The 24,431-nt window shown below is 43.3% G+C and overlaps 2 protein-coding genes and 1 non-coding gene across 8 annotated transcripts in view; all 3 read left to right on the top strand.

The window, feature by feature from the left end:
* rhbdf1b (rhomboid 5 homolog 1b (Drosophila)) overlaps positions 1–4,018 on the top strand; it is a 35,640-nt gene extending 31,622 nt beyond the window's left edge. For all 5 annotated transcript variants that reach the window (XM_023809184.2, XM_023809182.2, XM_023809183.2 and 2 more), the window contains 5 exons: positions 112–203; positions 454–529; positions 1,521–1,621; positions 2,297–2,450; positions 2,937–4,018. In XM_023809184.2, the coding sequence (XP_023664952.1) occupies positions 112–203; positions 454–529; positions 1,521–1,621; positions 2,297–2,450; positions 2,937–3,356 (843 nt within the window). In that variant the 3' untranslated portion in view covers positions 3,357–4,018. The remainder of the gene's footprint in view (positions 1–111; positions 204–453; positions 530–1,520; positions 1,622–2,296; positions 2,451–2,936) is intronic.
* A 10,543-nt stretch (positions 4,019–14,561) lies between these two features.
* trnam-cau (transfer RNA methionine (anticodon CAU)) lies at positions 14,562–14,633 on the top strand. Its single transcript has one exon. It is a non-coding gene; the product is annotated as a tRNA-Met (tRNA).
* A 2,349-nt stretch (positions 14,634–16,982) lies between these two features.
* On the top strand, positions 16,983–24,113 carry LOC111842571 (peptidyl-prolyl cis-trans isomerase FKBP10-like). 2 transcript variants are annotated; one of them, XM_023809306.2, is made up of 10 exons: positions 16,983–17,304; positions 19,550–19,695; positions 20,237–20,426; positions 20,523–20,668; positions 21,121–21,310; positions 21,483–21,628; positions 21,904–22,093; positions 22,373–22,512; positions 22,790–22,953; positions 23,251–24,113. In XM_023809306.2, the coding sequence occupies exons 1-10, from the start codon at positions 17,117–17,119 to the stop codon at positions 23,437–23,439; spliced, it is 1,689 nt and encodes a 562-aa protein (XP_023665074.2). In that variant the 5' UTR covers positions 16,983–17,116; the 3' UTR covers positions 23,440–24,113. The 2 variants fall into 2 exon arrangements, with proteins under 2 accessions (XP_023665074.2, XP_023665073.2); XM_023809305.2 differs by having other exon boundaries at positions 16,984–17,304; positions 22,370–22,512.
* The last annotated feature ends 318 nt before the right edge of the window (positions 24,114–24,431 follow it).

Here is a 24,431-nt window from a genome sequence, read left to right as displayed (position 1 = left end):
ACAATGAGAACCATGTGTTTCTATGCAATGAATTTGTATTCAAATTACAAAAAACTAACTCAAGTTTGAATCTGTAGCAAGCTGAATAAATCAGAATCTTGCTCTGCCCAGATCTGCAGGGACAGCAAAGGAAATCACACCAATCTCCCTCACATAGACTGTGCTATCACCGGCCGGCCCTGCTGCATAGGCACCAAAGGGAGGTGAGTATTGTGGGAGCTATGAGCACGGATGTACCATCCTGCTGGGTTACCGACGTACAGTTCTATTTCGGACAGCTGCTGCGCTACAGTGTCATTTACGCGATGGATGCTGGTGCATGTTTTTTGCATCTTCTGTTGTGCATTGCAACGAGCTGCTGAATATCAAGGCAGCTTCTGAGTTCTGGCTGCCGCCTCATGCTTCGTGTGTACAAACTGAACGCTGAATATGCTCCTTGCCCCACTTGTGCAGGTGTGAAATTACGTCTCGAGAGTACTGTGACTTCATGAAGGGCTACTTCCATGAAGAAGCCACCCTCTGCTCCCAGGTGAGCGGACAGGGGCTGCTGCTCCCGTACCCGCTTCCCCCAACAGGTCTACCTGAACGCTCCTTTTGACGCTGATGTAAAATGCTGAGTCGTCTTATTGTTCCAAGAGCATGTTTTTTCTAGTTTTTACTGAGTCAACACTGCCGTGTTCCTACATTTATAGTAGATTAATTTAGCCGTTATTATGATCATTTTCCCATATAGCCATTTCGTTCCCATCTGGCGGTAAGTGTCAGGATGGGAATGGAATCAGAGGGGTTGGCTAATGGGACATGAGCTGTGTACTTATGTAAACAGGGTAATGTGCAGCTGATTTGCTACAGGGGCAGTGGGGATATCAGGCAATCATTTAGTACGGTTTCACAGTACAACCGCCTGCATCATTCATACGCCATCACCCGCTTCCAGGAATCGGTGCAAGGTCCACTTCAAGTCGCAGGGGCCCAGGCGAGCTGTACTTCAGAACTTAGCTGAGTGGGTCCAGCTGGCTGACAGCTGTTAGAGTTTGCAGTGATTTTACTGTAGGGAAGGAGAGGAAGGAAAACTGTCAGAGGAGTTATCCTGTAACGATGCACTGTGGGCCCCTGACTACATTCCTCTCTGCTTCATGTGTGCCTCGGCCTGAGATCTGTGTTTCCACGGCAACCACCGGTAGTGCAGGAAATTATAACAGATACAAAATTACAGCGATCGCTCTGGGGAAGAATTAAGTGTAATGAAATCCATGCAGTGAGTAGATTACTGGGCAATAGGTAGTGTAGCGGTTAAGGAATTGGTGTAGGTAATTGCCTAGCCCCAATGAAGAAGGTGATACAACATGTAAAAATGCAATGTAAACTACGTTTCTCAAGGTACAGTATTGTTATTTAATAACAGCTGTATTAGCATTAGTACTGACAGTTGTGTGTGTATGTTAAAATGATTTAAAATGATTGCTCTCTCGGCCCAAAGTGACATCCGCTGCGGTTCTTTGCCATTCCGCCTCTTCCAGGTTCACTGCATGGATGACGTGTGCGGACTGCTTCCGTTCCTCAACCCAGAGATCCCAGACCAGTTCTATAGGTTGTGGCTCTCGCTTTTTCTGCACGCTGGGTGAGTTTGGGCATGAGTTGGCAATGTGGGGACACAGCTGCCCTCTACATGGGTTTGGGCATGCAGAAGATGCTTACTCTCAGTCAGAACCTCAGCGTTCGCTGCACCCTTATCAGGCATGAAGATACTGCTCAGCTTAGGCTGTCTTTCTGTTAGGAAATTTCCTATCTTTTTGCAGCATTGCTGGATACAATCGCTTCATGGTCGCATGTAACATTTGCTAGAAATTAATGCCAGAAGATCATAGCTAGTTAACAGAATATGCTACTTCAGCATCTCTTAAATAAGGAATGTGTTTGTATATTTAGTGTAGTGACTGTTTGTGGCCAACAGAGGGAGCCCACTTAAGTGTCTGGCTAGGGTGGTGGTAAACATCAATGTTGGTAATGCTTAAAATGTATAAACTGCATTTGCAAGACAAAAAGTTTACATCAGAGTTTTCCAATCAGGCAATCCGGGACCCACAGCCGGTCCTTGTTTTTGTTCCCTCTCTGCCAGACAGTTCACATTTTTGCCACGAGCTGGGAAGGAACAAAAACGTGGACTGTCTGAGTCCCCGAGGATCGGATTAGGAAACCCTGGTCTACATATTGACCTTACATGTAGGAGTGTTTTATGTTAAATGTGTATCATCAGCTCACCTAATCTGACCTGCTGTGTTCGGTCCCGATCCAGGATCCTGCACTGCCTGGTGTCAGTGTGCTTCCAGATGACCATCCTGAGGGACCTGGAGAAGCTGGCGGGCTGGCTGCGCATCTCCATCATCTACATCCTGAGCGGCATCACCGGCAACCTGGCCAGCGCCATCTTTCTGCCCTACCGAGCTGAGGTTGGATGGGCCAGTAGCTTTTGGGCTGACAATCCATAACTCGCACAAAATACCAGTGTTTACACCCAGGTGCTTTCTGGGTCTGTGCAACTAAATCTGTGTAGTCCGTAGAGTTAGAGGGCAGCAGATGGTATAGTGGATAGAAGCTAGGCTTGTGACCAAAGGCCTGGAAATAAAAAACCTAAACGAAGGTAATTGCCATTGAACACAGCAATATAACTGGCAGCAGAATGAATGTGTCAGTTAGAGCAAGTCACTCTCAATAAAAGCAAAAAGTAACTGCCATTTAGCCACATGCTGCCATTATCTGCTGTCTACTGTCAGATCACTTGTACTGGGATCTCATTCAAAGATACAGCTCTAGTGACAGCTAAACCTTGAAATGAAGAATTGGGTATATTTGGCTTTGGATGATTTAAAAGCAGTGATTTCCGGCCCTTTTCAGTGAGTGACAAGTGTCCCTGTCCTCTGTCCCGGGTCTGTCAGGTTGGTCCAGCAGGCTCACAGTTTGGAATCCTGGCGTGCCTCTTCGTCGAGCTCATCCAGAGCTGGCAGATACTGGCCCGGCCGTGGAGAGCCCTGGCCAAGCTGCTGTGTGTGGTGATCTTCCTCTTTGCTTTTGGCCTGCTGCCCTGGATCGACAACTTCGCCCACATCTCGGGCTTCATCTCGGGTTTCTTCCTCTCCTTCGCGTTCCTGCCCTACATCAGCTTCGGCCGCATAGACATGTACCGCAAGCGCTGCCAGATCATCGCCGCCTTGCTGGTGTTCGTGGGGCTGCTGGCCGGCCTGGCCGTGCTCTTCTATGTCTACCCCATCAAGTGCGAGTGGTGCGAGCTGCTCACCTGCATCCCCTTCACAGACAAGTTCTGCGAGAAGTACGACCTCAACGCTCACCTCCACTGAGCTCATTGGACAACCAGAGGGCTTGACTGATGACCAGACTCCTCCTGCTTTCTGTACTTTCCTCTGCGCCAACCACCTTGGGCAACACATCCCTTATTTTCTCCTATCATGCCCCTCCTCTGCAAACTGAGACAGTGATTATTATTATTATTATTATTATTATTATTTTATTATTATTATTATTTGGTCAGTTTGGTCACTATATTACCACCTCTCCCAGTTATAAGACTCACTTATTTCACACTGACCAGGTTGTTAATGTAATCTGATTGAAGATGTCTAGATTTTGTCCAGAATGTCACACATTTTTTAATGCATTTGAGAAGAAGCAGAGGAAAGTGACCTGCAGAGTCAGACGTAACCTCAGAGTACTTCCTTCATTTAGCATTTATTTTATTTCGTAAGCACTTCACCAACCAGGCCTAGGATTTTAACGTCAAAACGAAATGGGAGTACGAACAAAACAATTTTACAATATGCCTTTGGTGCCTTGTTGATAAATGTACTACTGCCATATTTTTGTTACACTAGATGGAGCACTCAAATTTAACCTTTTATTTGTACGTTACTACAGATGTGGTGATGGAAAACGATACGGTAGTGTTTTAGCTACCACCAACTTACTTGTAACTAAGAATACAGCTAGAAAAAACCTCAAGCTACCCAGTGAAGTATTTGTCTTTTTATTTCTCCAGTTTGTGTGTGTTTGGGCTGTAGGTTAATCTTTGGGGGGTCTCTATCACATTAGACTGTCACACAGTAGATAGGGGACAAATACCTTCCGAGAACTTTGATATATCTAAGCCACCAATGAGTAACAACCAGTAACAACTGCAAGACAGTTATTTGAACAGAAGCTATACAAAACACCATTTATAACATTACATCAAAAAAATCATTCAAAAAACACCAAGGAAATCTAGTAGCAACTATGTCTGTCTGCAGAATACAAGTGCTGAGCATCAAGTCGTGATGGTTTATATAAAATCATTTTAAGTAAAAAGTCAGCTGCATGAGACCCTGGGAAGGGTAGGTGGTAGGATGAGGTTAGGTGTTCCCAGGAAAGATGGTTCTTAAAACATGAGGTACTCAGACATTTTTGGGTAGCTCATTCCACCATTGAGAGAGCAAAATGGGAATCATCTAGTATGGGGCTTGTTTTCACACAGGAATTCCCAGGCAATGTTTGCTGCCTGAATAGGATGAGAGAGATCAAAGGCTCTGATGAGTGACTCAGTGTAAATAGATGCTGTTCCATTAAATGCCAAGGCACATCATGATGATGATGACATCGATAAATCAGTCTGGACAGCTATACATCTGTATTTTGCTAGATACAAAGCTGTAATCTTAAATATCTACGTCAAAGTGCCAAAACCCAAAGGGTTAAGTATTTTTGCAGGTTAGACCAACAAATAACATACTCAGTAGTCTGAGAAGAAATTGGTGCTTCCTCTATCTTTGTGTAATTAGAAAAAAAAATGTAAAATTGTAGCATGTTTAAAGGCCTTGATGTACTGCTTTGAAATTCCAAGCAATTATCTTGAATAACATTCCAGACAAAGGAACAAGTGGTGATCAATAATTATCCTGCTGTTGCTGTGGCAACGTCAAACAAACAGGCATAATACAGCACCAATGAAGAAAGAGCACTGCATGAGCATCGTTCACTCATTTTCACGAGGACGTAGATTGTACAAGAATCTGGCCAGATAAAAATCTCTGAAAGAAAATGGTGGATTTCGTTTGGCACTAAGTATGAATATCCTTGTAAGCTGGGCAGGGCTGGTTTCTATTAGCAGACGGTAGAAATATCCCCACTTCTGTGTGTTTTTTCACCTCAGTATTCAGATATCACAAAAGTCAACCAACTTTTAGTGCATATCAAAGATGAGTTTGAAAAGTGGAAGATGTCAATTCTTAAGTCAGCTTTACATCTGATTTTCCAGACATAAATTGATGGTGGCCTGTATGCACAATGCCTTGTGCTATTAACTTTTCATTTTCTTGCCGAATCTGAGCAATTGTCGCATTTCATTTTCATTAAGAGCCATTTGTTCTTATTGTCATTTTTCAATGGAAGACAGTACATCTGCATGCACAGGGAATAACACCTCCTTTGAAATCCCACTAAGTGCAAAACCTACATATTGTCTATTAGGGATGTAACGATACCAAGAACTCACGGCACAATAATATCGCGATAAAAGGTTCACCATCCGATAATTATCACGATATTTAAAAGAAAAAAACTATTAATAATTAATAATCAACATGTTTATATCAAATTAGTTCTTCCTTTTAACATAAAGTGTTTCTGCTTTTCTTCATTAGTGAAATATCCAACTATGACCTTAAGCCTTTGCCAGAATTTAGCAGTAATTATCCTTTGCAATGAATGACTGAACAATGCATGTAATTATAAAACAAAAACAAAAGGCTGCAATAACAGCTTTAAGTATTTTGGGCTTTAAGTAGCTACCAGCTTTTTACACTGTTGCTCGGATGTTGCCTGTTGACTGCAATTTACAAAAAAAGCCAGAGGTTCACCATGGGATCTAGATCTGCAATGTAGTAGATTCACCTTTTACTTACGGAAGCAGCATTTTTCAGTTTTTTATTTTCTAGAAAACATTTGCTGACATTTGAAAAATTACTGTGAGAGATAGTAAAGCTTGCATTAAAATACTGACAGGAAGAATATGTATATGTATTATTTGTAACTGAAATAATACATAAACATACTGTGTATGCCCCATGTGTTGTGAACTTGTGACACAGTACTTACGTGAAAATTGTGAAAATCGTCTTCTATTTGAGCTACAGTAGCCCTTCTGTTGGGTTGTTCCAGATGTGATAGCCTTCGTACACATCTCGCATCTATGAGTCTTGGCTGCTGAATATGTTGTTGGTGGTTGGTGGTCCTTCCCTCCTTGGACCACTCTCAGCAGGTACTCACCTCGGCTGACCATGAGCACCCCCACAAGCCTTGCTGTGTCCAAGATGCTCTGATGCCGTCATCTGTCAAAGTCACTCAGATCTTCATCTCTGGCCATTTCTTCTGCATTCATGTCAACTACGAGCACCGGATGTTAGCTTACCTTCTCATATATCCCAGAGAGTTAACATTCTTTACTTCACCTGGGGGTGGTCAGTAATGCAAAGTGTAGAAGACACTGCATTTAGGGTGTTGCTTGACCGCTATACCAAGGATGTAAACATGTCCTGCCCTGTTTCAAGGCTGAATGGTATTTTTCAAAGGGTAATGGGAAATCCAGGCCATGGGTGGTTTTTATGACTATAAACCTATTCATTTATTATTTAAATAGTATATTTTTAGGGGATTGCAGACTTTTTTCTTTCTGACCCTGGAAAGTTATGACATTCAATACCCACAATACCCACACACACTAGTTAACTGTGTTATTTATTCCTATTAAAATACTTAGTACTTAATCTCAGCATTGTGTCTTCCAAGCACAACACTGCACTTGGGATTGATGTTCTCCTCCAGGCTTCTTGGATATTTGGAACTATCGAAATAAATATCAAGATGAAAACCCTATCAAAAAAAGGTGTTATGTTAATTGTTATTTAATAGCTTGCTCCTCCATCATATTGGTCTCACTCATGAAGGTGAAGCTGTTCAGAATGCCTCCATTGTCTGAGATTTTGAAACAGTTTGGCCAGTGAACACACATCATTACTGAAACACCAGCATTGTAGATGCAGTTAGTTTGTCATCACAGGAAACGCTGGATGGCTCCTTCAAGTGTGGCAACCTCAGGAGCCTGACCAACACAACACTACCACATCACATGCACACACACTGCTGATAGGTAAACCAGCTTGCTTGAAGATACAAACTCATTCATTGCCAGAAAAGAAAACTTTTACATGAATGTCTGCAAGCTAGAAGCTATGGTTGAAAATTTGTGTCTAAAACACACTTCCACACATCTCTAATCTCTGCAGTTTTGGTTGGAGTACAGGTTTAGTGTGAGGCCTATGACAGAGTAGAGAGGAGTATTTTGAATAGGCTATATAACACATATTGAAAAATCACAATAGACGAAGGTCAAACTAACCCTAACCCTAACCCTAAATTAGAATTAGATACCTGTAATTACAGTGCTGATGTAAACATAGCTACAATCAAGCCTACAATAAGGGTGATGATGCATCACCACAGTCCGCTGGGGAGTTTATGATTGGCCAGGTAGGAGTTGGTGGTTGGGGTCCCTCTCATCATTCTCGCCCCACCTGCAACACACTTCTAAAGGGATGGAGTCTCCTGCATTTGACAGAAGTATTGAGAATGGGCTGCACTGATCCACACAGGCTCAGTCAAATATATTTGGAGTCACCTACAACTGTAGATTGCTTTCATTGTTGATGTAACATACCCATCCATCCATTCATGCATGCATCCATCTTTGAACTGCTTATGCAGTATAGGGTTGTAGGAGATAATGTACGACATGTACCTTATAATTCCAGGAAAGTTTCAGACCCCCAAAACCCAAACTTCAAGAAAACCTGACCTTTGCAGTTAATTTCATAGGACACTGCCTGCCATACCTCCGTTAGCTGATGAGGAGGAGCGGGGAGGAGGCACAGTGGAGCGGGGAGGAGGCACAGTGGAGCGGGGAGGAGGCACGCTGCCGTCAGCCATGATGATATTGTTCCTCTCCCACTTATCACAGGCACTTAGCTGCCGGCTTCAGTTCTCTGCCCCCTTTTATCCCTCAACCAGCTCTGTGGAGGCCAGCCCTGGCTAATTAACCCCCCACTGAGCTCCCAGCTCCATATGCTGGCTGCCTGCCTGTCACAAGCAGGTCCACAATGTCTGCAGTGCTCAGTGTCAAAATAATAAGTTGCAGTTAGACAGACAATCCAAAATCGTGCCATTGTTTCTGTATTAAAACACAAGCAAATCCCTGTTCGCAAAACGACGGGCTGGCTTGTCTGTTTATGAGCACATTACTCTACAGAAGAGGATGCTTGTCTAAATGTTAGTTGCATGGCTTTTGTAAGCTTTCTTATATACATCTTATGCTCCTTTGTGCAGTTAATAATGGTTCTCTTAGTTACCTACACTTAATTACAGACTCATATTTAACACTGACAACTGTATACAAACTGTATTACACTGTAAACACAAAAAAGTTACAGCTGCAACAAAAAATATTCTGAAGGCTTTAAATTTATTATCTGAGGTAATTCATTTATTAAGTGGTCCAATAAACTATAGCATTGCAATGACATTTCAGACACTATTTTCATCACTTACATGCACTTTTTTTGTTCAGAAAACTTCCTGCTAGATTGAATACACTTTTGTTTATACTCAAATGGGGAGACATTATATTTCATATGGTACAAATTTCGTGGTGATATTTAATATAAGTGGTTAATGCACCCCCCCCCCCCCACCCCCAATTGTCAAGGCAAGTCAATTAAAGCTTTATTGTTTTCCTAGCTAAGTACAATACACTGTGACACAAAATAATGTTCCTCCTGGAGTCACAGTATTTCATTTCACTGTGTGTTGTGTGATTGTGTGACATCATTGGCCTTTCTGCATTGCAATTTCCCCCCATCACCATTTCCATGTATCACAGGGGAGTTTGAGAGTTTTCCAAAAGCCGCAGATGACATGCAAAGGCTCGCCGATGACACACAAAAAGTATAGTGACTTATAAAAACATAGCTTATATGTATATTCCTGGTTTGGAGGATGTCAAGTGTGTTTATACCAGGTTCTCACTATACCTCACAGTGATCTTTTTATCTCGCATTCCTCGCATCTTTTTGCTTTGCTTTGCTCGCATGCTTGCTTTACTTACCAAGGGGACGAAAAAATTTTATGTGGTTTTTCCAGATCGTAGGGATCCTGTAACAGACGCAACGTTGAAGAGTTGACTGTACATTATACTAAGAAATTCCTTGTCAGTCCTGCCTATAATTTACAGCTCTAATCAGTAATCTGCACAAGTGCAGACTTACCACTGCCGAAGGTGCAGGCCTCATCACACACCTGGCACTAAGTGCTTTCACCTCACAAGCTTTTCTATAACAGGAAACAGGAAGAGCTTGGGGGGAGAGCAGAGTGTGCCAGCATAATCAGCACTGGCCCCTCCCACGCCCCAGGAGGGCCGTCTTGCATGAGCGCCAAGGAAATGATCAGTTATGATAACAGTGAAGTATGACACTGAACGTGCATTCCAGCCTCTTTAGTATTCCACAGAAAATAGTCCATGTGGCCATGTTGGGGATGTGTGACAACCTGATCTCCAGATTCAAACTGTTGTCATTTTTTAACCTTTGTACAATGGTATTTTAGTTACAAAAATGAAAATCATTAACTTATAATTGTTTTTCATCTAGGACAGTCATGCTAATGCAATGAACCCGCTGATATATTGCTGAGAAATCCGCCAATAAAACCTGCTGGTCAGTACGACTGTTCATCACACCTGTTGTGATAAACGTGCCAAGTGAGACTGGGGATATTGAGTTTGAATGAATTGCTCACCATCTCTGCTTGTTCTCATTAGCATTAGCATCCACATACGCTGCTCCTTTCCTCACCGTCTCTGCTTGTTATTCCATGAGGTTTTTTGGTTCATTTCTGCTCTGCTTGGGCTGTCTTTGTTGCTTTGCCGGAAGAGTTCAAAATGTTAGTCTGTCTTTTCAACATTTTCTATTTTGCTGTAACAACCTGCCGTGTATCCTCATCTATTTCACTGGCCAAAAAGTGATGCGTAGTGCGGTTTTTCCATTTCAAATAAAAAATCAGATAGATAGAAACATACTAATTTAGGCAGATGTATGTTAAACGAATTGTATAATACGGATGATTTTATAAATATACATTTCTTTGGGTCAATTTGCATTTTTTCCAAAATTGAACTCAAATTAATTTTAAGGTTAATTATATTAGGTTTAGCATTGGAGGTGGCAGATTGCACCTTAGTGCTCTGAGCCAGGGGTCCCGGAGCTGAGCTAAAGGACTGCTTACAGGCCAGAAGGGCTGTAAGGGAGGCAAAAGCTCATGCACGGGAGACGTTTAGAGACCATGGAGAGAGACCATCATGTGACCCCACGTGGCTTATCGCTCCAACAGATCAACAGAGGATGCCATCACCACAGCTCTCAACTTTGCCTTGACTCACCTGAACAATAGCAACTCCTATGTTAGGATGCTATTAATAGATTTCAGCTCAGCTTTCAACACTAACCTCATCCAAGCTGATCTACAAGCTCTCCAACCAGGGCATCAACTCTTCCCTCTGTACTTCCTTACCAACACACTGGTCTCTTAGAATCAATTGTCACTCCTCCACCATCAAATTGAAGAATGGAGTAGCACAAGAATGTGTGCACAGCCCTCTCCTTTACTGCCTCTTCACCTATGACTGAAAACCTGTTCATGGCTCAAACTTCATAATCAAGTTTGCAGGCGACACCACAGTGGTGGAAGAGCATGATCTGAGCTCCTTCAGTTTGGGGACGTGAGGGATGCAATCCCCAGAGTGAATGGAGGCCCTGAGGCCGGGATGAATGGTAAGTCTGTTGGGTCATTGCAGGAGTGAAGAAGCTGCCAAGCAGCCCTCAGTTCCCACAGCAGACTAATTGGTGCTCTGCAGTCACACCTGTTCTTGATGAGGGACAGTATTTCACCAGAATATTACTGTGTCGGTTGAAAGATCACCAGAACCTCTCACCCTGCTCCAGCCAGTAGGACAGAGGTTGGCGGGTCTCTCTCCTACTAGGGAATGCCATGATATTGCATCATTGATCCACCTCTGTGCTGCATTCTGGGTACGCACTAGTCTAGGTGGTAAACTGTGGGATGTGGGAAAGACAGCGAAGGTGGACTCATCAGAGAATAATACATGTTTCACATTGTCCACGGCCCAAGATTTCACTGCTGGAACCATTGAAACCAATGTTTGGCATTGGCACGAGTGACCAAATGTGCGGATTTAATTCTGCAGTGAATTGGGCAGCTGTGGATTTATCTTTTTTGGATACAGTCCAGGTTACTACCCAGATATGCCTTTCAGACAGCTTCCTCTTGTGTCCACAGTTACTCCTGTTGGATGTGGTCCATCCTTTGTGATGGTATGGCAACATTACCCTCGATACCATGGCTCTCAATATACAACAAAGATTGTCTGTCCTGGTCATAGATGCATCAGAGAGACAAGAACTCTGATGTTTCCCATTATGTTGTATAGAAGGCAATATTTTATGTAAGGCTGTGCTTTTCCTCTGCTAATTCAACCTTTACACTCTACTGATGGAATGTGCAATCAGTGAAGATTGGCCACCAGGCCATGCATATATAGGCATAAAACACTATTTTGGCTAGTGTTTCAGTTTCATTGTCCAGTAGCTGTAGCTTAAAATGGTCTTAATGTATAAACAACAATTGCACTTGTTCAATACCTTTACTCATTATGTCGATGCCATGATGCCATTTCAAATGTTCAAGTTTGTGGTTCCTCCACTATATGCAAGCTTGGTAAGACAAGTACAGTATTACCAATAACATAGGACTCCTGTTTTGTAGAAAACACAAAATATGTCTTTGAAAGGCTTTTTTTTCTTACAACCCCAAATCAGATGAAGCTGAGATGGTATAGAAAATGCAAATTAAAGAAAAGTTATTTTGAAATTTACTTTGACTTTTATTTCATTGCAGACAGTAAGAACCCAAGTTTTTTCATGTTTTGTCCAGTCAACTGCATTTCATTTGTTAATATACATCAATTCCTTCATTTCAGGCCTACAACACATTACAAAGAAAGTTGGGAATGGGGCAATTTAGGGCTCGTAATGAGGTAAAAAAATAATAATGATGTGATTTCAAACATTTGATGTCAGTAGGTAATTGTAATCATGATTTAGTACAAAAGCAGTATCGGCAAAAGGCGGTGTCTTTGAAGATCGAAGATGGGCAGAGGATCTCCAGTTTGTCAATAAATACAGGAGAAAATTATTCAAATGTTTAAAAATGTTCCTCAAAGAACGATTGTAAGGGACATCACGCTAAGAACACTTAAGTGGTTATAGGATGGCCAGCACCCTCTGCTGGCCAAACAGGGACATGACGGAAGCGGATCGTAAAAAATACTACAGGTATGTGGTTACAATACAACAGGGGTGTCAAACTGCAGTCCTGGGGGGCCGGAGCCCTGTGTAGCTTAGGTCTTTCCCTGTTCCACCACAAATGATTCAGCTCAAGAGTTTTGTGGTAATTAGCACAAGGAGTTGAATCAGGTGTGTTAAATGAGGGGAAACCCAACAATGTGCAGGGCTCTGGCCCTCCAGGACTGGAGTTTGACACCCGTGCAATACAATATCAGTTTGGGAGGTCAGTTGGTAGGCTGAAATCTATCTTCACTATCATCAGATACCCATAGTGTTCCCACCCATCACCAAATCCTCTGTTACACCCTTGAACTCTTCAATTTCAGCATATAGTAAGTACAGTGATAAGAAAATCAGATATAATTATTTATTCCTATTAAGATGCTTTAGCGAAATTATTACTTTAGCATGAAATTCAGACAAAGATATACTTTGAGATTATATTCTGCTGTATAAAAGTTAACTGTGAGTCACCTCTTCATGCAGAAAAACCATGAGTTTTTGCATGTTATGTACATTATGTCTGTTGAGTAACCTGGACCGGCTGTATGGATAAAATGCCACATGCTAACACCACCTAATGAAATCACAGATCCTTTTCTTCAAAAACTACTTCACAGTTGCATTTATTTGGGTGAAATGATAAATCTAAAGACTAATTTCATCAATGTTAATAAGTTCATATTACTGTTCTTAAGTAATATCCTGTATTCTAGAGGCCACCAGGGAGCCAAAAGCTGTCTTGACTAGTAACCCTACCTATTTTTGTACACTGAAAATGAATCTCAGTTATAACTTTTTATTTTTTTTTTCTATTTTTGCTACCCTAAATATCATAAATGAAACATTCAACTTCTGCACCCAGTTATCCTATGTAGAGACATGCGGGTCTGGATGTATCCCAGAGGTTAAGGTTGCAAGGTAAGTAACCAACCCACTGTAGGGCACACATGCACACCATTTACAATCTAGCATTTCCAGTTCACTCCAGCATGCTTTTGGAGTGGGGGGGGAGGGGTGGGCAGGGCAAAATACCCAGAGGCAGGAGTGGATTAACAAATTCGGGGCCCCCAAGGCTACACTTTCCGTACACCCTTGTCTGCCTCCACTCCCCAAAATGATACAACAATTAACCATGAAACTATAAAATATTAAATACAAAATAATTTCTACAAAGTCAAAAGGAATGTAATGCATCTTCACATCAGTCATATGCAGCGATCACGAGTGCAGCAGAGAATAAACACATCTCAATAGCAGTAACCTTAAAACATTACACTCTGATCAAGTGCGTGTTGACTGCATCAACAATGTGCACTCAAGACACATTTATCATAGAAAAAGAATTATAAACTAGACAACCAAAAGGGCCCCCCTGATCACTCTGCAGCATAGGCAAGCCTGTTCAGTAACCCACCCCTGCCCAGAGGAGACCCCCTGAGAATACAGAGAAAGCATGCAAACACCACACATGTAGAGCTGAGGCAGAGACCCAAACCCCAGCGGTGTGAAGCAGAGACCCAAACCCCAGCGGTGTGAGGCAGAGACCCAAACCCCAGCGGTGTGAGGCAGAGACCCAAACCCCAGCGGTGTGAGGCAGAGACCCAAACCCCAGCGGTGTGAGGCAGAGACCCAAACCCCAGCGGTGTGAGGCAGAGACCCAAACCCCAGCGGTGTGAGGCAGAGACCCAAACCCCAGCGGTGTGAGGCAGAGACCCAAACCCCAGCGGTGTGAGGCAGAAGTGCAAACCACTGCACCATCATGCAGTCGCCGACATAAATGAATCAACCAGAGATAATTAAACAGAGGCTCGTGGTTTACAGTGTGTCTGCCAGCGAGCATCACAGTTAGTTTTGTCTGTCACATTATTCCAGAAGACTTCATTTTTGGATGTTCCAAATCTACTCCTATAAACCAACTTTTTCTTATTTGCACTCTTTGGGGTACATTCCTAGTTCAGATTTCCCTTCAAATCAGTAAGAATTTATTTAAATATATTTTGGCAAATGAGATTTACTGCCTTGACGAGTGTTTCTTTAAGCAGCAGAGTGGCGCAGCGGAAGCGTGCTGGGCCCATAACCCAGAGGTCGATGGATCGAAACCATCCTCTGCTAGAATTATTCTCAAATTGCCCTTCGGGGACAAATAAAGTGATTTGATTTGACCTTCTCCAAGATCTTAGCACTCACTCCCCCATCATGAATACTAGAGGAAATCAGGCATAGGCGACTCAGGAGACAAGATGCAGACCAATGCCCCTCAAGGGCTGAGATTAAGTCAAGTCACATAGGCTTATTGTCACTTCAGCCATATACACCGCTCCTCTAGAACCACGATGCAGCACAGAGAACGAAAACAGAAACAACACAAGACTACACAAGTGCAGGCAGGACAAAACTCTGAGGAGCGCATGGACAGCAAAGAGAGAGAGAATGTGCAAGATAAATATCAGCAACAACACAACATTACAAGATAGGACAACATACACTGTAGTTCACAAAAGCAGTAACAGTACCAGTTTGAACGAATACAGTATTATGACAGATGCTGTATTATAGAAGCAGAAGTGTGAGAAAATGCAAGATTGAGGTAGATGGAAATAAATAAATAATTGTGCAAACCTAAGTTTGGATGAGCATGGGGAATTTTATGTAATAATGGATCTGTTACATGGTGACAGTGCATTCGGAGCAGTCGTCCTCCAGCAGTGCCCTGCGCAGGCAGGAGGTGTCAGTCCGCCAGTCCATTCAGAGCTGCCATCCCCGACCATTCGCCTGCAGAAAAGCGCAAACATGCACATCCGGATCCCTTTCTCCTACCATGGACTTTAAGGCCTGTGAAAAAAGACCGTCCCACCCCCATGTTTGGGGCAGTCATCCCCTGTTTGCTATCACCGAGGCCGGCGGTGAGGATACCACAGCCTGCGTGGTGCTGGTCTTCTCTGCTCACTGCTGCCACCTAGCAGAGCTTTCAAGTTTCACAAGCGAATGACTGCAATCCAGATAATAGGGAACTGTGCTAGCTAGTTAATACAGTTTACACAATCACAGTTTGTGCTCGATATACTGAAGTTACGTATCACACCCATAAACTCTTCTCAGTACACAACAGAGGTCAGGATTAAGCTAAATTACATAGCAAAGCTGAACTTTACTTCTAATTTAGTACAATAAAATGCATAGTGTAGCACAAACAACATCAAACCTTACACTTTGTTAATCTTGTTGTTGGATCTAGTAAAAATTAGTTAGTGGGTAGTGAATGTCCAGTCCCGCTGTTAAAAATGTCCGTGGCACTGACCTGTCAGTCAAAAACTTATTAGCCAATGGGGACGCGTCCCTGAAAAAACCCGCCCACGCGAGAAGTTTGTGTCAGAACTGTAAACAAAAAGTCAGGGAAGTGAGGAAGCTGGCAGCGTAAAGGAGGACCAATATCAAAAGACCAATAATTTGTTTGCAAGTTATAAATTTTACTTTTGAGATGACATTTGCAAGTTATAAATTTGTTTGCAAGTTTTATACTTTTGAGATGACATTTCTTTTGCTTCAGTGAGAAGTTTTGCTTGATAATATTGGTACAAATATGATTCCATCCACCTCCCCTTGGTCAGGAATCGTCAACCTGTCCGTACACGGACAAAATCTGTGGCAAGACTCGTAAAAAAAATTGCATTTCTAAAAAAGCGGTAGTAATAATAATAATAACTTTTTGCTTGCAGAGACGGAAGGGTCCAAAGCGTAGGACTATAGGACAGGTAATAGAGAACCGGCAGCCACGGTAGTAGAAAGTCAGACAGAAAGCAGAAGGTGTAGGCGTAACAGGCAGATGTGCACATCGGGCTGCCTAGCTCAAGTACCCACCGAAGCTGGGTTCGAAACGACGACCTTCTGATTACAGGCACACAGGCTTAGCCCACTGAGCCACCCCCTGCTGTGGGTAAGATGGATGAAATCGGTAGACACCTTCCTACCTGATCTGGTAACTCATTTTAGCTGAATTAGCCTAGGTGGGTCTTAGACATATATAAACAGTGGCCGTAGCGCTCCAGTTTGATCGATCGACACGAAATTTGTAGGGTCTCTCTGGGGTACAGCCCTACATTAGTGAGACATATTTGGTAATGATTGGCTGAAGCATGCCTGAGATATAGCTGTCTGATTGAAATGGGCGAGGCACCAGTACAGTCAGGGTGTGGCTGGCGGCCATACCTTACCGAAAGTTTAAGTTTTTTGTATAAATCTTGAAAAGGACTGTCTCCTGATTTGAATGACACCAGATTTATGTAGGTTGGGCGAAAATCCTAGGAGGTTAACAAAATAACCAATTTTCAGACAACTATAAATCATGCAAAAATTTTGATCACAGTATCTGTCGACATTGGCCTTGGTGCTGCTCCCTGACCCTGGCTTTATAGATTTTCTTTTACAGGGAGGAGGGTTCTAGGGGAGGTAACCCCTCCTCGCTTGAGTTGGGCAGGGCCAGCACACGTCTCTCCAGCTTAGAAATAGGGGGGAGGCTGCAGCGGCGACGCAACCAGTTTACATCTTACTTTTAGGCCCGTTATTCCAGAGCTGCGGAAAGTGCATAAGTATTTAAAATGAATGCGATGATTTGGATACTTTACTTAACAGCACTGTATGTGCGGTGTAATCCCAGCCCTTTGGAGGACGTAACTGTCGATCGCTATTCTGTTCCCAAAACTTGCGCGAGAGAAGTAGAAAATGGAGATCACGTTCGCTATCATTACAACGGCACGTTCGCGGACGGCAAGCAGTTTGATTCGAGGTAAAGTTTAAAATAACACAGTTACACAAACTAAGGGGACTGCTTTTACTTTTGCCAGCGGACAACTTGTGCATGCTTCTTTTGAATTAAAGGATGATTGACACGTAGCTTCAGTACCTTTGCTGAATGCGCCGCCTTTCGCAGTTTTCTGCGCTGAGTTTCTGCGGACGTGTCAAGTCGCTGAACATCACCGGCATGGACGCAGGATGCATTATACTGCTATAACTGTCTTTGCAGCCGCAGCAATGTTCCTAATATGCTTGTATCTTCAGTAGAGATTCAAATGGTTGCCATAAAAATATTAGTTTGTTTCCCATAGGCATATGACTTTAATGCTGAAGATAATATTGTAGCGCCTGTGGAATTAGAATTTCCCGGCGCTGTGTTAAGACTTTAATTTCTGGTACTGTTTGTGTATAATGAGTTTTGTATTTATATCATGCTAGGGGGTTTCAGCTTAGCATGGAAGCCGTTTATTACATTATTGTCGTTATTGTATTTAAAAAATGTCGGGTTATAACCAAGAAGACAGGTTAAGGTAGGAAAATAGTTTGGCCTAGGTTTTTAACTATGTAATCGTTACAGCACTAATTTCAAATTAATTACTGAAGTTCTGCTTTGGAGTGGTACTGTGGTGCTGCAGTTAGCGTTGTTTGCCTCCTGTCTCTGAGACCTGGGTTCTAGTCTCTCCCGCGGTTCCATGTTCTCCTCCTGTCGTCATGGGGTTTTCTCCGGGTTCGCCGGGTTCCCCCCACAGTCCAAAGACATAACGAGGCTACTTGGAGTTACCGATTTGCCCCATTTTGGGTTGCTCCCTGAGGCTCCGGACCCTCGTGCGACCTTGCATAGGACTAAGAGTTCCAGAAAATGTATAGACGGATATTCTGCTTTGTGTTGGATTATCTGTATACCTATATCGAGTACCTTTCTGTAGCCTACAAAGATCTTTATTCACTTTAGGTTGTTAATGGACCTTGACATTTTAATTGATGATAAAAACTTGAACAAAGTCTAATTGTGATATTTAGATATTTTGTTAAATATTCCAGTTAATAAGGTAACTGTCAGATGTATGTGTGGTGAGGGGGGTGTTAAACAGAATTTTTAGTTATTGCAAAAACCCTGGATAAAATCAGTGATACTAAAGATACAGATTAGTTAGCTGTCTGACTTTTTAGTCTGTCAACTGCTTTTTCGGGATCTACAGACGGGATTGCTTTCGTTCTTGTTCTGAAAAGCATTTAAATACCCTTATGGTGTGTTGTAATGTTTGTCATTTATTTACGGAGCTGTTTCATCTGAATCCACTTGCATGGATAGGATGTTGTCTGATATCATAGCCAAGTATTTTTGCATTAAATATGTCTGAATGCAAGACTGATTATTAGTGTAGGTTTCCACATAAATATATGATTTGGTCTTAAATTAAATGTTATTCACCAGGACTTTCTGACTTTGTGTGAATACCAAAAACCAGGTTGGATGGGGAGGATGTGTGCCACCAAATATTTGATATGACTGAATTTAACCCCTCCCTCCATATTTAATTTGATTTCTTTTGCCTTCTTCCCCTCATAAACAAACCTTTGCATTTAAATTTAGTTGTGCTCTCTGAAAATCAAACTTTCAAACACCCTTGACTCAGCACAAAATTGAACTCTGTTGTGTTCCCAGTAACTTACCAAAGCAAGAAATGCATGTTTCTTAACTTATTTGAATAAATTCGGCATATCCTTATGTTTAATAAACGTGTCGGACTTTAAATTGCAAAAAGCACCTCCATGCCACCACAGTCTTTCTTTTTTTTTTTTTTTTACCTTGTTTATCCATAAGTTTCATATCCACAAGATCTCCTCTTTTAAAAAGATGTCGTGGCTGCTGAGCTGTTCCTTTCTTCACCGCCACTTCAGTGCTTATCAATCACTTCCATGATGTACCAACAACAGTAGTATGTTGCATGCTTTAATAAACTTAACGATACAGTGGATTCCTACAGATTACTAACTTTTGGGCGTCTCATGGGCGTTGTCGGGTCCAATCACTTGGGGCTGTAGCCCGGAGCATTGTAAGCCTAGCTCTGAGTATTTTAGCCCCGATGTCATGTATTTTTATTTTGTCTTGTGTCTCAACATTTTGTGGTTGATTGATTTTTTTGGATCTAGTGTAATTTTAAAATGTATAGTAACACGTCATGGTCTGACCATCCCCTGTCACATCCCCTGTCACATGCCATGTCACATGTCAGCTATGACCGGGGCAGTGCTTCCAGTGGCCAGATCGGTCTGGGACGGCTAATCGCTGGCATGGACCGTGGAATCCAGGGCATGTGCATCAACGAGCGCAGAAGGATCACCGTGCCTCCGCACCTGGCGTACGGCAGCCAGGGTGCAGGTACTAGACGTCAAGTGTCTTAGTATTTGTACTGACAAGTCATGTGATATTCAGGAAACTTTGGGGCCTTGCTTATATAGGCTCCCTATGTGATTTTTCAGTTTTGTTTCAATTTTATCGGTATAGCACATTTTCACATTATTACATTGTCTCCCAGCAAAAAAATTAAAAAACTGTGAGCAAGCCAGAGGCAACAGTGGCAAGAGAAACTCCATTATAGAAAGAAACCCTGGGAAGATCCAGACTCATAGGGGGCTGGCAGAGGAAGTCAGATTAACGAAGTCCGGATTTATACGCTCCTGTTTAAGTCCAGGTGTTTGCACAAGGGCATGCAGGATGTCACCGGTAGTAGGAGTATTGCAGGCAGCAGGGTATGCAGGATATCTTGCTCTTTTTGAATTAGTAGTTTGTTCTATAGAATTAGCGAATAACTGATTCCATGGAGCCTTTCATGGCTAGCTAACAAACAGGGAAGCAGCATTTGCATCAGTGACGGCACAAAGTGGCATTGTTTGCTGATGGCAATGCCACTCTTCCCTAGGCAAAGTGGTTCCTCCGGACACAGCTGTTGTGTTTGATGTGCTCCTGCTGGATATCTGGAACGCAAAGGACAAGGTGCAAACGCATGTACTCTACAAACCCAAGCACTGCAACCGCACCGTGCAGAGATCAGACTTCGTGCGCTATCACTACAACGGGACTCTGCTGGATGGCACGCCCTTTGACTCAAGGTGACCTTTGTAATCTTTGAGGCCTGTCTAGTGGAGGGGTGGGCTGGATGGAGATGGAGGTTAAATGGTTGTCTGACTTTTGGGTGCCTACTGCAGCTACAACAGGAAGCAGACTTACAACACCTATGTTGGGAAGACGTGGCTGATCCAAGGCATGGAGGAGGGGCTTCTGGGCATGTGTGTGGGCGAGAAAAGGAACATCATCATTCCTCCGTTCCTGGCTTATGGAGAAACTGGATATGGTAACTAAAGCATCTTCCACAGGCAGGGCCTTTGAAGGCTTCATTGTAGATTTCAAATAAATTAAACATTTATAAAAGTATGTAACTGCTGAAAAATGTTAGAAATACAATAAGTCAGGTAACACGTATACTTGATATCAGAGTTGGGTAATTCAGGTCCAGAGAGTAAAAGTCCAGACTGAGATTTTGTTTCAACCAACCAGTTGAATACTCTATGACTGTGACTCTATGCTCAACTGGTTGGTTGAAACAAAATCTCAGTCTGGACTTTCACCCTCTAGACCTGAATTACCCAACTGTGCTTGATATAGGTGACTGTCATGTCGGATACATGTGTCTGTAATCTACATGCATGATACATTTCTACTTATTCTTACATTTTGCAAGATATTTTTAATCCCACTTGTAGCAGTTGATCAAGAAATTGCCACGTGACTATTTCCCCACTTCAGGCACCGTGATCCCTCCCCAGGCCAGTCTGACATTCGATGTACTGCTGGTGGATCTGCACAACCCCAAGGATGACATCATCGTAGACAGCCAGGTGATCCCAGATCCCTGCACGCGGAAGTCTGTAGCTGGGGACTTCATGCGCTACCACTACAATGGGACTTTCCTGGATGGCACAGTGTTTGACTCAAGGTAATTTGGCGGCGGGGGGGTTTCCACTTGACCTATGACTGTGCCTCACTAAAACCTCAAAGAACACAAGGTGTGGGACAAAAATACATGAAAATCTTTCTACCTATTACTACAGGACATACCAACAATAGGATTGCTTTGATCAACTAAATCCTTTCTGCATTTGCCACAGCTACCTGAGGAACAGTACATACAACACCTACATTGGATTGGGCTATGTGATCCCGGGCATGGAGAAGGCCCTTCTAGGAGTGTGTATAGGAGAGATGAGGCGCGTCACCATTCCTCCACATCTGGCCTATGGGGAGAACGGAGCTGGTCAGTCCATGGCCCTAGTCACACACACTTTAAATAGCTTGCAAAAGTGTTTCATATGATTGGTGTGTTTCCTTCTATACAGAGACCTTTATTGTGCTATATGTCATCATTGGTGAAGTTCGATGAACTTAACACGTACTGTTTAGATATTAGTTGACTGGTTTCCAGTACTAGACGATCTACAGTCTTCCACGACTTGGCACAAATATCACCTGAGACACTGGTACATAATGTCTACTTGGCTGACTTTGTCCCTGTGTCCACCCAAACATCAGGTGAGGACATCCCTAGATACGCAACATTGGTCTTTGACATCCATGTCATTGATTTCCACAACCCCAAGGATACAGTAGAGGTCCAGGTTACTCACAAGCCTGTGGAGTGCAACCTGACCAGTGGCCCCGATGACTTGATCCAGTACCACTACAACTGCTCCCTGCTGGATGGCATGCTTCTCTTCTCTTCGTGAGCACCCCACCCACGCACCGCGTCGGCTACATTAGGTCATGATACCGGCTACATTCCCACTACTGGGCAATACGGTCTCCGAAGAATTTCTTCTCAAATGCCACATAGGAGACATTTCAGGCAAGGCGTACAGAGTCAATGCCCAAACACACATTGAAGTACAGCAGATATGAACAACGTGACTGCCCCACTGACTGTTGATCAGGGAATAGAAACCCCTTCTCTTTGAATGGAATGCCTGCCCTCGAATGTCTGACCCTGATTTCTACCCAGAAGGGACTATGAAAAACCACAGGAAACCCTCCTGGGGGCCAACAAGGTGATTGATGGCCTGGATCAGGGGTTACGGGGGATGTGTGTGGGTGAGAAGAGGGTGGTTATTGTGCCACCCCACCTGGGCCATGGAGAGAAAGGAGGTAAACCATGCAGGCTTCAGCAAACATCTGGCTAGCTTTTATCTGCTCATTGTGGTTATATATTGTGTGGCTTTAAGACTGGGGTAAGACTGTATATCCTAAATATTCAGGAGACATGTATGTCTGACTAACACATACCCTCTTTCTATGGTTGTGAGCTCAAGAAACAGATTTGGGCCTAACAAATCACAGGATGTCACGTGATAATAGGATGTATTTCATCTTCAGTTAGTCACAATTCCAGGTGATCCGCCTCTTTCCTCTGGTGTCTTGGCAGCGGGTATCGTCCCAGGCAGCGCAGTGCTGCACTTTGAGGTGGAACTGCTGGCTCTCCAAAAGGGCGTACCACCGGGCTTCCTGTTTGTGTGGCTCGTGGAAAGCCCAGCAGACCTCTTCCAGGATTTGGATGTGAACAAAGACGACGTGGTGCCTCTGGAAGAGGTTCGTAGCCTCATAAACCCACAGTCTAACCAGTTAGGGTTGCTGCCGTTTGGACGCTGGATCAGGATGGGATTGGGTATCAGAGTGGGTGGGGACTCTGCCCGTTATGGGGTCCATATGCAGTCAAACACCACAAGCCAGGAAATCCTGAGAGCAGCTGATCATGTTGAATCCCTGCAGACAGTGAGGTACTGTGAGGAACACTTTCTGCTGACCAGTGCCATTAACGCCATGGTTATTTTTGAAGGTATGCATTTTGCCCGTGACAATGGGAATCCATCCTGTCTTTCATACTAGTTCTCAGCATTCATTAAGGACCTGGTGGCAGAGGGTAAAGGTCGCCTCCGGCCTGGTCAGGACCCTGACGAGGTCATCAGGGACATGTTCCACAATCAGGACCGCAACCGGGACGGCAAGATCACCTCAGCTGAGCTGAAGCTGAAAGCGCAGGAGGATGCAGAGAGGTCCAGGCATGAGGAACTGTGAGAGGAGAGCGGGGGTGTGCGGATGGAACCTGTGGTCAAGATGGAACTAGGATGGGGTGTGCACCCCCCATCTCAACCATCAGTGACATACAAATTAGTCTGCCTTCACCACATTAATCCAATACCTGGCCTGTTATCAAATTGTCAACTGTCTAAATGCAAAATTGTTAAACACACTTACACCGAAACACACTTGCTTCCTCAGCATTTAAAGTGAAGGTAGTTCTGTGAAAACATTGTGGGCAACCTTTACCGTAGCAGAATCTATGCTTGTTTGAAACGGTTGCAGATTTTGAGGGCCCACTGTTTTGAGTCCAACAACTAGGTCTAAGTCCTGCGGCTTAGCTTCCGTGTTGCCATGTCATGACTTATGTGACATCACTAGCAGCATCGGGTATCAGTTCTGGAGGGTTTCAGGGTGTCCATGGAATTTGATAGAACAAGCAAGTTTGAGAGAGAATTTGAACAATTTTCTCTCAAAACAGTAAAAAAACATAGATGGCCCAAGTGAACTCTGGCAGGCGAGCATCTACAGTGCATTTGCTCAGATAAAGAGCATGCAGTGACTGATGGAAGTAGGCAGCGTGGGCTTGTGTGTTGTATATCTGCAAGGATTACCGACAAAGGTTTGCATTTTTGTACTTGGTCACAGAATAAAGGGCTGTTTTATAGGAACTTTGTATTCCTTTGAAGTCCTTCTGCATACACCAATGCAAGGTAAATGTCATAAAAAAAAAACTAAAACTGCAAAAGCATTGAAAGAAAGCCCAATACCAATAAATAATTAGGTCCAAATTTGCACTCGGACTATGTGATCCCGGGGATTCTTTTAACAGTGTGACTTGTTCATGGTCTGAAGATTGGCTGAAACCCCTTAGTGATTTTCAGTTGTCTGAGATCCACTCCTGGGTGGAAACTGCTTTCCATCCAGTTCTTCTGGAAGCAGCATATTACATTAAAACCAGTTATTTATAATGAATGCTGTAAGTCACA

This window comes from Paramormyrops kingsleyae, chromosome 5 (genome assembly GCF_048594095.1).
Source record: "Paramormyrops kingsleyae isolate MSU_618 chromosome 5, PKINGS_0.4, whole genome shotgun sequence".
Lineage (NCBI taxonomy): Eukaryota > Metazoa > Chordata > Actinopteri > Osteoglossiformes > Mormyridae > Paramormyrops > Paramormyrops kingsleyae.
This window is presented reverse-complemented; position numbering and strand designations above follow the sequence as displayed.

Coding starts and splice junctions, on each gene's coding strand:
- LOC111842571 (XM_023809305.2), top strand. CDS start 17,117: ATGAATGCGATGATTTGGATACTTTACTTAACAGCACTGTATGTGCGG. Junction 20,427..20,522: donor GGCACGCCCTTTGACTCAAG/GTGACCTTTGTA, acceptor TGCCTACTGCAG/CTACAACAGGAAGCAGACTT. Junction 22,954..23,250: donor ACGTGGTGCCTCTGGAAGAG/GTTCGTAGCCTC, acceptor CTTTCATACTAG/TTCTCAGCATTCATTAAGGA.